Source organism: Eptatretus burgeri, chromosome 6, assembly GCF_056783735.1.
Source record: "Eptatretus burgeri isolate ZD-2024b chromosome 6, Ebu_testis_v1, whole genome shotgun sequence".
NCBI lineage: Eukaryota > Metazoa > Chordata > Myxini > Myxiniformes > Myxinidae > Eptatretus > Eptatretus burgeri.
This window is the reverse complement of record NC_140966.1, coordinates 60,080,133-60,093,045: the sequence shown is the minus strand read 5'-3', so window position 1 is coordinate 60,093,045 and position 12,913 is coordinate 60,080,133. Positions and strand designations below refer to the sequence as shown.

The window sequence follows — 12,913 nt, the reverse complement described above, 5'->3', positions numbered from 1 at the left end:
TTCCCGGTAACTAATCTGAACCGTCGAGGTCGACGATAACTCCGCTCGGTTATATCTGCAGTACGGAACAAACCGCTTAAGTGGTTCGTGTCCGAAGTCGACCTGAGGCGAGGTACGATCGCACGATTAACCATCCGCGTAGCTACTTAGGTCGGTCGAGTTTGGCGAACAACCCGATCCTACACGGGTGGCCGATTGGCACAATTGTGGTGAGGTCGAAAGACCCACCCGTGACTCGCTCCCGGCGTTGTTCCGAGAAGGTCACGACTGAATTGTCCGTCCGGTGGGCGACATGCCGCGATTCGAGTGACGTGGCCGATCGCATGCCAGCGGGCGCGAATTCGCAACAGTACATTTCAAATTTCAACCCGATCTGGCACAAGGTCTGGCAGGCAGAATTATTTAATAATTTGAATCGGAGAACTTAAGAAAAAAATGCATAAGGCTCACTTGGCTGTGCCTGTACGCGTTTGAGGGTACAGGAGTCGCAATTCAATTGATACCGATGATGGCCCCAGGAAAAATGGTCTGCTGTGTACAAAATGGATGTAATTTGGCCTGTTCCTCGATGCATAAATGGTGAATCCCACATCGTAGAGAAATGTGTGGGGCCTCATTAGACTCAAGGGAATCCCGTTTTACCCTCTGCACCAATGGTATCCACATATATTACTTTGTGTTCAGGTTATTTAAACATCAATGCAATGTCATACGGGTCCATAACTCATCAATCCCACATAGTAGAGAGATATACAGGGGGCCTCGTATTACTCGGTGGAGTTCCGGTTTAACCTGTCGACCCCATTTTCCTCACATTTATTGCTTCGTGTTCAGGTAATTTAAACGCCAATTCAAATGATACTGACAATGTCCCCAGGAAAAAGGGCTAACTGCATAAGTAATAAAAAGGTTGAATACTTTGTGTTACTTGGTCCGTAACTCGTCAATCCCGTGCTGTATTGTTACGGATCTGGAAGCCATTTGCACACAAACAGACAGCAGTCCCTAAGCTTAGTTATTTCAATAAGTATGTGTATAGTTAGATTCCTCCCTATGTCTAAAGGGAATTACATGTGTGTGCTGCGAAGTTTCTTTCTAGTTAGATTTTTGCAACACCCAACGCCAACAAATCAATCCTTCACTTCTTCGCACCATCGCCATCCATCGCCCAAGTGCAATATGTCACGTACAGGGGTGAGGTTTCCTCTGCCCACCGTGAGCTCGTCCAATCGACAGTGACCGGCACGACAGCCGACCCGAAATCCCCCTGCCCCGCTACAAAGGTGGATGGAGAATAGCGTGGGTTCTGTTCCCCATCCCTATTATTCCGTCTGGGTTCTCAGACACGCACAGGGGAGGGTGGTCATTTCCCCCTTCCACCGGACCTCCTCCAATCACGGATGGCCACCATTTTCCCCCCACCGAACTAATCAGGAGGCTAATCACCTCAGTGCCGGCTCCACCCCCACAAGATGGAGTGTTCCTCCCATCCAATGGGGGGAGGCCACTGTTCGCCCAACAACTCCTCGTCCAATCTGGAGGCTCATCCCCTCAGCGCGGATCCCTCGACCTCGCACGGGAGGAGGGATAAGGAAGATCGCGAGCTGTCTCCGGTGGTCCTCGCTTCGTTGGTGGAGTGTCTGGTTCGGGGGTTCTTTTCGGTGGTTCCGTGGTCCTGTGCTTGCTGGTTCGCTCGACGCGGCTGGTCTCATCCTGGTTCGCTCATCTCGAAGAAACTGCACGAGGTGGACAGGTACCCGGCCAGACTCTGATCCGCAGTTCGCCTTCCCTCCCGAGCTGAAGAGCCGAATAAAGACCCGGTGGGGTCAATTTCTCTTTTGGTGTGTGTGTCTGTGTGTGCGGCGCCAGTCTGTTAAGTAGAAATTGTTAAGTGCTTTTGCTCACTGTACATTGCCTGCATATTCGTGATAACTCTGCTCTGTGTCTCCCTCCGTATTCTAAATAAACCCCTGTTAAATGTTCCAGCTCGTTGCCTGTCGTTTCTATCATTGGCCTAGCATGGTTCAGGTTTGAGAAATAGTGAGGCCGCTTGTGCCGTAAATTGTCATTTGGACCGGCACGGCTTTGGTGACTCCTGCTCGGTTACGCCGGACCCGAGTCGGTAACAGCGACTCGGTTCGGTCAAAGCTGGCCGAGGGTGTGGCTTCCCCGGTAGTTAGATGGCATGAGTATTTAGGTAAATTGGAAGAGACAAGTGGACCCTACTTCACACCATCAAAATATTGGCGACCACGGTCCTTTAAGTGACCCGTAGACTCCGGAGTTATCCGGGGTGACGACCTTTCAATTCCGGTGTTCGGTGGGAGGCAGCCCGATTGCTCCGTCTAGCGGTCGTCCTCGCCACCGAACCCGGCACAACAGTATCAATGCAGGGTTGTGTCAAAGCCAGACGTCTTGGTACCCAATCATCACTGCCAGCAGTTCTAAAGTGGCAGTTCTTGTTTATTTTATTTCTCATCCTGGCAATATCTCAGGCATATATCGAGTTAGGAAACTGATATTTGGACATGAAAGTCACCAAGTGATTTGGCTATAAAGGGTATTTTTGATTTATTTATTAATCAATTAATTATTCATTTTTCGATTAATTACTTAATTTTCAAAAAAAAGTTACAGATTCGGATGAAACAGTAGTGGTTTAGGTATGCTATTCGGCAATTGATTGAGAAATTAATTATTTTATGATTATTTATTTTAATTATGCAATTCATCAATCAATTTACTTATTTGATTTATCAAACCACTCCCTCCCAATTCCGACTCCAAGTGCTTCAAGGCAGCATCGCCGGGCACCAAAGGCACCTGGAGGAATTGTTATCTATTTATTTGGCATGGGGGTGGTGTACTTTGAGTGTACCGTGACTTTGGGGGGATGGAATTGCTGGGCCCCTGCATTACCGCCAAGAGCCCATGAAACTGAAAACCTTCCAATTTGGGGATTTTCCCACATGTTGGTTGAATCTACAACTGCTGCTTCACCTCTTCACAAATGGCCCTTCCTATAATGACTTGAATTTGACACCATGAGGACAATTCCACATTTTCCAGATGCCTTCTATTTTGGCAAACACCCTCTGGCTGGACTGGAAGCTGAGCGACATGACCACATTGTATAATGTATATTGTACAGGTCAGTTATATATCGTTAAGAAAATGTCTTGGCCGTAAATAAGGGGTTAATTATTCAGTAGTTATATCTTAACGAGTGTCACCAAAAGTGTTTGTAAACCACAATTAGCATTGATCAGAATCGGATGTCTACTTATATTCCCTGTCACCCTTATTCTCATGTCTGTCTTTTTTTCCCATCTCCCATTGGTGTGCATCATATATCACCCCCATTGTCCTTTCATCATGCCTCAACATAGAGGACAGACATGTGACATGTCAAGCCTCAAACACTGGTTTTACAAACCAGGCATAGCCACATGTTCTAACCTGCACTCAAGAGCACATGCGCAAGACCGGCACAACAGTGGGCCATGGGACTGCCTGTACAAGGCAGCGATGACTGCTTTACAGTCAAGCAAAGGCTTAGACCCCTCCAGAGAGCAGATGAACAGCCATTAAGCACACAGCTCAGAGAGCTAGCATCTTAGCCAGAATCATCGAGCACACAAACGAGACTCCCCAGAGAGCGTGCATGCAAATTGGCTCAGCGCAGACAGCCTGGGACAACAGCGAGCCACATAGCTAGTTTAGGGGACATGCTGCCAGGGCCGTGCAGCAACAGAGAGCCAAATACGAGCCCAGACCGGGAGAGGGATCCGAGGCCGTGCTTGCATCATGCCTCTCGACACGCACACGCATACACCATTCATCTTGTGTTCCTGACCAAGTCTACCTGTGTTCAAGTTTGTGTTAAGAATAGCAGTGGAAGCTGTCACCGTACATTTCAGTTCACCATTTCGGTTCTCTCAGACTTTTCTTTCAATTGCATTTTAACTTCCCATCTCCCCATCCCTATTATTAATTAGCCCCCATTGGACTTGGCCCGAAACAGGGGCTTATGGATTTGGTCTTGATTTTTGTGTCCGTGCGTGCGTGCGTCCGCAACCACATCTCAAACATGTATGGACCAATTTTATTCATACTTGGCACAAAGACAACACATGATGGAATGCATATGCACGTCATTTTTTTTGATCCATCAGATCCAAGATTGCTGACTGGCAGCCATTTTAGTTGCATAGAAAGTAAAAATATACACATCAGAGATGGGGAATCCCCCGCCATTGAAAAATAATTGAAATCAGATAAGCGTTTTTCCATTTATTACAAAAACTTTTTTTTCAAGATGGCCGCCCCAGTCAGCCATCTTGGATCCGGCCATGCCCAAAATCAATAGGGTTCTTCCTTTTCAGGTGGTACATGTGTGACCCAAATTTCAAATCGATATGGCGAAAAAAAAAATTTTTCAAGATGGCCGCCCCAGTTGGCCATCTTGGATCCGGCCACGCCCAAAATCAATAGGGTTCTTCCTTTTCAGGTGGTACATGTGTGACCCAAATTTCAAATCGATATGGCGAACAGTTTATGAGTTATCGCACTCACAGCTATAAATGTTGACGTCCAATCAGCCGGACGGACGGACGGACGACCCGGGTGACAACAATATCTCCCTTCCGCCACGCTGCGGGGGATAAAAACCCTGGTGTCAAACACGTCCTTAACCATTTCCTTCATGTATTTACTGATCTTGTTCAAACTTGGCACACAGATAATGAATGATGGCTTTACAAAATCACATCTTTTTATTTCGAGATCACATCCAAGATAACTGATTGGCGGCCATTTTAGTTGCAAAAAACCTGATGGTGAGCATGTCCCCAACCATTTCTCCAACATGCACGGTCCGATTTTATTCAAACTTGGCAAAAGCACAATACACGATGGCATGCACTTGCAACTAACTTTATTTGGCGATCTGATCAAAGATGGCTGACTGGCAGCCATTTTAGTTGCAAAAAAAATAATAAAACCCCAGTGTCGAATATGTTCTCAACCATTTCTCAGACATGTATGGTCCAATTTTGTTCAAACAGGGCACAAGCACAGTACATGATAACATACACGTGCACCTCACTTTACTCTGCGATCTGATCAAAGATGGCCAACTGGTAGACTGGTGGCCATTTTAGTTGTCCATAAATATGGGCTCGCCCTTTAACTTCAAACAGAAAAATTACTAAAACAATCGGGGCTCTGACATTTTATGTCTTTTTTAACTTTTTAATCCTATGTTAATTTTGAAATGAGTTGCTGTATAATTTAAGCTGCGATATCATCCTCAAGTGTAACTAAATCCCCCCTCCCCCATGTTAAGCCAACCACATGCACTGAAACTGGGGTGTGATGGCAGGGTTGGCGGGGGGAGGGGGCGGGTTGAGAAGGCAGCTCAAGTAATTTGCATATTCAATAGGAAGCAAGATCTCCACAGCTGCACAGAAAAGTGGGCTCAGGCAGGCATGGGGGGCAGCACATGACAGATTGGTAGATGTTTGTGGGCAGCTGGCAGACTCACCATAAAGGAGATGTCAAGACATCTGCAATGTCACAGGATTTTAAAAGTTTCCCCAGATCACAATGACTGCTCAGCCAGGAAAGTAAATGTTCACGGATACAAATGGAAGAAAAGTGCAAAAATTGCCCACCATGTTAGTTGCTCAACATGCGACAACACCCCAATAGTACAGGCATTTTAGCAGAAATATTTGGTCAACCTCCCACAAATTGCAACAAAAGCAAACTCAACAGATTTTCATTCCTGGATATGTCCTCAGTGACAGAAAAAAGTCGTTAGGGATCCTCTGGAGGGAAAGTCCTGAAATCATGGAAATCCAAAATGGCCACCACCTGGCTTCGGGGAAAATGAGAAAATTGTAAATATTGATATTTTAATATGTAAATATATGTTTTTTCTGCATTATAATTGTTTCTAGTTATGGTCAGTATATTGATATACAAGAATAATTACAAAAAAGTGAAATGTATTGAGGGTCAAATAAAAAATTATAGCTTTTTTGTCCAAAAATGTCAATTTTTTGTCCCAAAAAAAAATATTTACCTGATACTGATTTTAGCCCCTGGACAAAAAAAAAGAAACGTTGAAGACACAAGATGAAATCAAGTCTATGGCAATAAAATATAATTATGTAAATCATTGAAACATGACAAAATTCACAATTCCACTCGGGGGAAATCACATCTGCCTGACGAAGGTTTCGAAATGAAAATGAAAATTCGCATTAAACTCAGAAACTACATCCATTATAAACTTACTATACATGTTGAGAAAAACCAAGTGTATTAAAGTTAGAACTCGACAATGTCATAATCATCCTCATCATTGTCACATGGAGTGTTTGTGTAGCCAGAGCCCCTGCAGTTTCCACAAGCTGGAGTGCACTCAATGTTGTGCTTCTTGCATGTGCATCTCATGGTGCTACATTCAGCCTGGCAGTTGCACCTAATGACATGTGACATCTTTTCAGGAGCTGGAGCTATTGATGTCTGAAGTGGTACAAAACCCTCGTCACACTTCTGCCAATCCCAGTCTGTGGAAGAAGTATGCAAGTCTGACGTCTTGAAACGAATCAAAGACCACCTTCAGAAGCATGCCGAGTCTGCAAAAATATCTTCAAGAACTTCAGCGGTCTGGGTTCAGTATATGGACACGCTAGATATTCTACGTAAATACATCCGGGCAGAGCGCACTGGGAACTGGGCACTACATCTACAGGCCATCCAGGAAATGCTGCCTTACCTGGCAGCCTCGGGCCACAACCTATATGCCAAATCTGCGAGGGTGTATATGCAGCAGATGTCCAACCTCAAAACTAAACATCCCAATGTCCAACAACGTTTTGATGAGGGGTTCCATGTGGTTCGACGAAGTGATTGCCTGTGGGCAGGTCTTTCATCTGACCTAATCATCGAACAAGTTCTGATGAGAAGTTTGAAGACCACCGGGGGGCTCACACGAGGGCGAGGAATGACAGAGTAATAACGGCTGGTATGGCTACTATCAATGCCTGCCTGTGCAGAAATAAACCAGGCAATGCAGGAGCTCACAGGTGTGAACTACAACACTGGAGAGCAGAAGAAGGACATGACCAAGGCAAGACAATCTCGTGACTGGAAGGACACACTATCAGCTCTTCAGTATTTTCAGGAACGGAATCTGTTCAGTTGTGATCCACGTCTGAGGAACATTGCCACAGGAGTTCATGCACACCCCACCGTCAACGTCGATACAGCACATGCTGTAGGAGCCAAAATATTGAAATCTATGGATGGGAAAACACCTGCTGAGTACACATTTAAGAGGAAAGACCAAGTTGTCACCCTCGGCATGAAGTCATCTGTCAAGATCGATGGAGAGCAAGTCCAGGTTGACCCACAACTCCTCTTCCAGAGACTGATCACTGTTGCACAGACAGAAGAACTGGAGTCGGCCTTCAAATATGAACTGTACAGCTATCCACCAGCCCTCTGATTCCTCTCTTCAGCTCCGAGAAGCACACAAGCCGGTCTTAGCTGATGCCATCTGGGATCTTGTTGGATCTGATGTCCCAGCCGATATCCCCAATGATAGGCAACAGTACGTTTTGGATGGCGGGGCACTTGTTCAATGCCTTCCATGGTCTCGTGGATCTACATACAGAGACATATGCCACCAGTACACTGATTATGTAACGAAAAAGTGCGGAGATGCCATAGTTGTGTTTGATGGTTATGAGAGTACCAAAATGAAGGACATGACACACCAGAGACGGTCTAAGGGAATGCTGGCACTACTGTGACATTTACAACTGACATGCGTCTCACAATGAAGAAGGAACAGTTTCTTGCCAAGAGGCAGAATAAACAGCGATTCATTTTTATGTTGGGTGAAGAGCTTCAGAAGAAGAACTGTGAGACACACCATGCCTCAGGGGATGCTGATCTCCTGATTGTACTGAAGGCCGTGCAGTCTGCTACTGTCACCAACACTGTGTTAGTTGGTGATGACACAGACCTCCTCGTCCTCCTATGTTAACATGCAAGCTTAGAATCCCATGACCTCTTCTTTTGTCCCGAGCCAAAGAAGAACACGAAGAAGCCTCACATCTGGAACATCAAGGCTACAAAGAAAATGATTGGTACAGACATGCAAGCACATACTGTTTCTACATGCAGTTATTGGGTGCGACACGACATCTCGTCTTCATGGGATTGGAAAGGGAGCTTCCCTCAAAAAGTTCAAAGCAAACAACGCATTCCGTGAGCAGGCCAACGTTTTTGATACATATCCAGCTTCCGTATGTGATGTGGCAGATGCAGGAGAAAAAACATTGGTGATAATCCACAACGGAAAGTCAACTGACACCCTGGACACCCTCCGGTATCAGCGGTACTGGGACAAGGTGGCTTGGAGCTCCTCTCACGTGCAACCACAGACGTTACCACCAACATCAGAAGCAGCAAAGTATCACAGCCTGCGCGTGTATCTACAAGTCCAAGAATGGAAGGGATGTGCAGATGAACTTCTTCCGACAGACTGGGGTTGGCAGAAGTGTCATGAGGGTTTTGTGCCACTTCACACATCAATAGCTCCAGCTCCTGAAAAGATGTTACGTGTCATTAGGTGCAACTGCCAGGCTGAATGTAGCACCATGAGATGCACATGCAAGAAGCACAATGTTGAGTGCACTCCAGCTTGTGGAAACTGCAGGGGCCCTGGCTGCACAAACACCCCATGTGACAATGATGAGGATGATGACGACATTGTCGAGTTCCAACTTTAATACGCTTGATTTTTCTCAACATGTATAGTTAGTTTATAATGGATGTAGTTTCTGAGTTTAATGCGAATTTTCATTTTCATTTTGAAACCTTCATCAGGCAGATGTGATTGCCCCGAGTGGAATTGTGAATTTTTTCATGTTTCAATGATTTACATAATTATATTGTATTGCCATAGACTTGGTTTCATCTTGTGTCTTCAACATTTCTTATTTTTTTTGGTCCAGGAGCCAAAATCAGTATCAGGTAAATATATTTTTTTTCGGGACAAAAATTGACATTTTTGGACAAAAAAGCTATAATTTTTTATTTTACCCTCAATACATTTCACTTTTTTATAATTATTCTTGTATATCAATATACTGACCACAACTAGAAACAATTGGAATGCAGAAAAACATATATTTACATTTTAAAATATCAATCTTTACAATTTTCTCATTTTCCCCGAAACCGGGTGGCGGCCATATTGGATTTCCATGATTTCAGGACTTTCCCCCAGGAGGATCCCTTAGGATTTTTATACTGTCACTGAGGACATATCCAGGAATCAAAATCTGTTGAGTTTGCTTTTGTTGCAATTTGTGGGAGGTCTCCCGACATTTTGACTGTACTACAAACCTCTCTCCACAATCAAAACTAAGATTAAACAGGTTTATCAGAAGTGATTGCCTGCAATGTGCGTAATCCATTCTAGGAAAAATAAATGCGCTGGGTGATGATCTTAAAGGCTAGGTTCCTGCCGGCAGCCAATGCTTTGATTGACAAGATAGCAAACGACTGGAAGACAGAAAGAACACAGATAACGGGACTGCAAATTGGGTGAGTTTTCATTCGAGGCCCTCTGAAAGATAAGCCAACATCAGTTTATGGCGTTTCCATTTCAGCATGTGTACCATCGATAATGTGCCTGTATATAGGAGGTCCAAATACAGAGGTGATGAGCCATCTTGGAAAAGGTGGCTGCTACCTCATGAACAACCTTGCTGGAGCTAAGCCATGAGAGGAAGAGACAAAAAAGAGACAGTGACGTGAGTGCAAAATATATTTAAGCAAGTGGACCAAGAACTTACCACCATGTGGCAAAAATTAGTATAACCACCACCATTTGTGCAATGTAGTACGCTGCTTGGCATGCACACTCCATGCCCACTGAGGCATCGCTTATCGTTCGCAAATGTATTCGGGTTTCAACTCAAAGTTGACGTCACGATACCAATGGTCACATTATTTAACAAAGTGCACCAACTTTAAACACATGTTATAAGGCCTGATTCTGAGATCTAATTGTTGAATTACTTATTAGTTCTAAATTGAAATGATCTAATTTTTCTGAGGCCTAATTCTAACTGAGACCACAACCACATTTATTGGATACTACACATTATGTGAGAATACCATAATGCTGATACAGGGTGTATGTATACAATAGATGCATGGGTTGTGTTTGTTTGGATTTTTGAACACCCTGCATTATCCAAGAAACTGGTCTTTCAATTAGGTTGCATGCCGTGACATCATCAGTGGGAAAATTTGAGAAGAGAGGCAAGCAATCTACAGGGACTTATTCAAAGTATTTTACCTGTTTCAATTAGTCGCGTAAACCAAAATGTAGGATTTACCAATTTTTTTATGCCGATAACCACTTTTGTCTCTCTTCTTCATCTACATAAATAGCCAGTACAAAACAGGAAGGGGACGAGTGAGCTACAAAATAAACCAAATGTCATCATAGCACAAAAGATGCAAATCAAATAGCATGAGGGCACAAAGATACCTTCCTTCCCAGATACGGCATGTGGCATAATGATGATATACAATAAGGGATGCAAAATAAGCATGGTAGGGATAAATCTGCTGGTACTGCGCTAACCATTGAGCCATCTCAATTCAATTTCTGAAGGAATCAAACTCAGATTTTTTTTAATTGTTTACAACGTCAAAGTGAGTGGAAGAGCTATAACTCTGAACGGATCAAGATGCAACCACAAAAGGAACAGTAAAAGGGGGAGGGGGTACTAACAGCAGAGAAGAAGGACAAGAGACAGAGAGACAGAGAGACAGAGAGACAGAGAGACAGAGAGACAGAGAGACAGAGAGACAGAGAGACAGAGAGACAGAGAGACAGAGAGACAGAGAGACAGAGAGACAGAGAGACAGAGAGACAGAGAGACAGAGAGACAGAGAGACAGAGAGACAGAGAGACAGAGAGACAGAGAGACAGAGAGACAGAGAGACAGAGAGACAGAGAGACAGAGAGACAGAGAGACAGAGAGAGGAGAGAGAGAGAGAGAGAGAGAGAGAGAGAGAGAGAGAGAGAGAGAGAGACAGAGAGAGAGAGAGAGAGAGAGAGAGAGAGAGAGAGAGAGAGAGAGAGAGAGAGAGAGAGAGAAACTTGGACAAATCAGGGAGGTTGTGAGGAAAGAGGGGTAGGGGAGGGCACACAGGGTGGACAAGACAGACAGAAAAGCAAATTCTCAGGAAGGAAAAACTGGAAATTTGGATGGAAGTGGGTTTGGGAGTGGGGGGGGTCAACAGGGGGTGGATAAGATCATGATTTTTGAAGAAAAGAAAAAAAAAGACAACTGCCATTCTGTTGCAGTGGCGACAGGGGGCATCCCAAAGCAAGCAATCTTTTGACATGGATGTGAAACAAGCTGTAGCATTCACATTTAGGTTGTGGTTATTGAAGACATCACAGTACTTCGTGAAAAAACGACAAAAACAAGTGAAATCCTTCAATACAGCGCGTGGCTAATATTAAAGAGAACTAGCGATACCCGTGCAAATGCACGGGATAGCAGTACAACATAGCTGGTAGCAGACGACAGACCGTACACAGGGAATGACAAAAATACGCATTGTGCAAAATGCAAATGGTACTATGGAACGCCAAGGCTTCCCAAACATTGTCGGCATGTCCGCTAAGTGCAACAGCAATTTCATAGGGATCGTGTGACGGCGAGCCGAGTTTTTAGTGTGCAAGCTTGGTATTGTGACGTCCACGGGACTTGAACAGTCCCGCTAACATAGAATGAGCCGAAACGATGGAGGCGGTTTATCCTTTACAACCCAAAGATGGTGGTTCTAATCGCTCTACCGCAAACGGGACGAGGAAGGTGGCACGAGTCGCTTTTCACTGAGTTAATGATGTTTATTTCTCTAACCAGAAATAAAAAGACTCGGCAAGAGGAGGGATCCGGGGCGATTCGACGGGATGGTAGTGTGGGTTTGGGCGTGGGGAAAACACAAACAATTCCAATGGATATACCAATCTCAAACCCTCTAAGGTGCCAGGTACACACACACACGCGCGCACACACACACACACACACACACACACACACACACACACACACACACACACACACACACACACACACACACACACACACACACACACACACACACACACAACGTAGCTGGTCCTGGTGGTCAGGCTGGCCCGTGGTGTGGTCGCAACAGTCCCTGGATTGGCGTCGGACGAGCTGGCGTTGCGCTCGTCAGGGGCAGGAGATACCGTGGTGCTGTCGACCTCCTTGTGTCGGCCCAAGTCCGCTCACAGCCGCCGGGGAGCCAGTTCTGGCGCCGAGTTGCGAGCAGGAGAGGGAGGCAGGTCCGCCCGCCGTTCGACCCCGTACTCCGAGCCAGCAGAAACCCCAGAGCCAACTGAGGTGAGACACGAGGCTCAGCAAGGCCACAAGACACGATGAAACCAGGGCCGAATCAGCGCAACAACACAGCACGCTCCCAGCACAACAGCCTCCACCAGAACGGTTTCTCTTTACCGATCTTCTTCTTCCCCTTTTCCCCGAACAGAACCTTTCTATCCTCCCGTCCTCGTCACTTCCAATCGAGCCGTTTTATTGGCCCTGCACCGTCGCCTTCTGCCAATCGTGATCACGGGGCAGAGCCATCCGCAGCACTGTCCTGTGACGTCACGGCAAGCCTCCAGGGAATACTAAAAGGGGTTTACGCAGACACACTTACCCTATCCCGTATCCCTATCTAATTACGTGACAATTATCATTTCCCCCTTAAAGAAATGGACATTTACTAGACAACTTATCACCACTGAATTGCTACTTATTACATCGAGATCCTG

The 12,913-nt window shown here is 45.4% G+C and overlaps 1 protein-coding gene across 1 annotated transcript in view; it reads right to left on the bottom strand.

Annotated features, from left to right (window-relative positions):
• The window catches only part of ST3GAL3 (ST3 beta-galactoside alpha-2,3-sialyltransferase 3), a 107,666-nt gene that overhangs the window by 71,109 nt on the left and 23,644 nt on the right, over positions 1 to 12,913 (bottom strand). Inside the window, exons 3-4 of the mRNA XM_085886934.1 lie at positions 12,374 to 12,477; positions 451 to 460 (exon numbers count right to left, since the gene is read on the bottom strand). Of these exons, the coding sequence (XP_085743060.1) occupies positions 451 to 460; positions 12,374 to 12,477 (114 nt within the window). The remainder of the gene's footprint in view (positions 1 to 450; positions 461 to 12,373; positions 12,478 to 12,913) is intronic.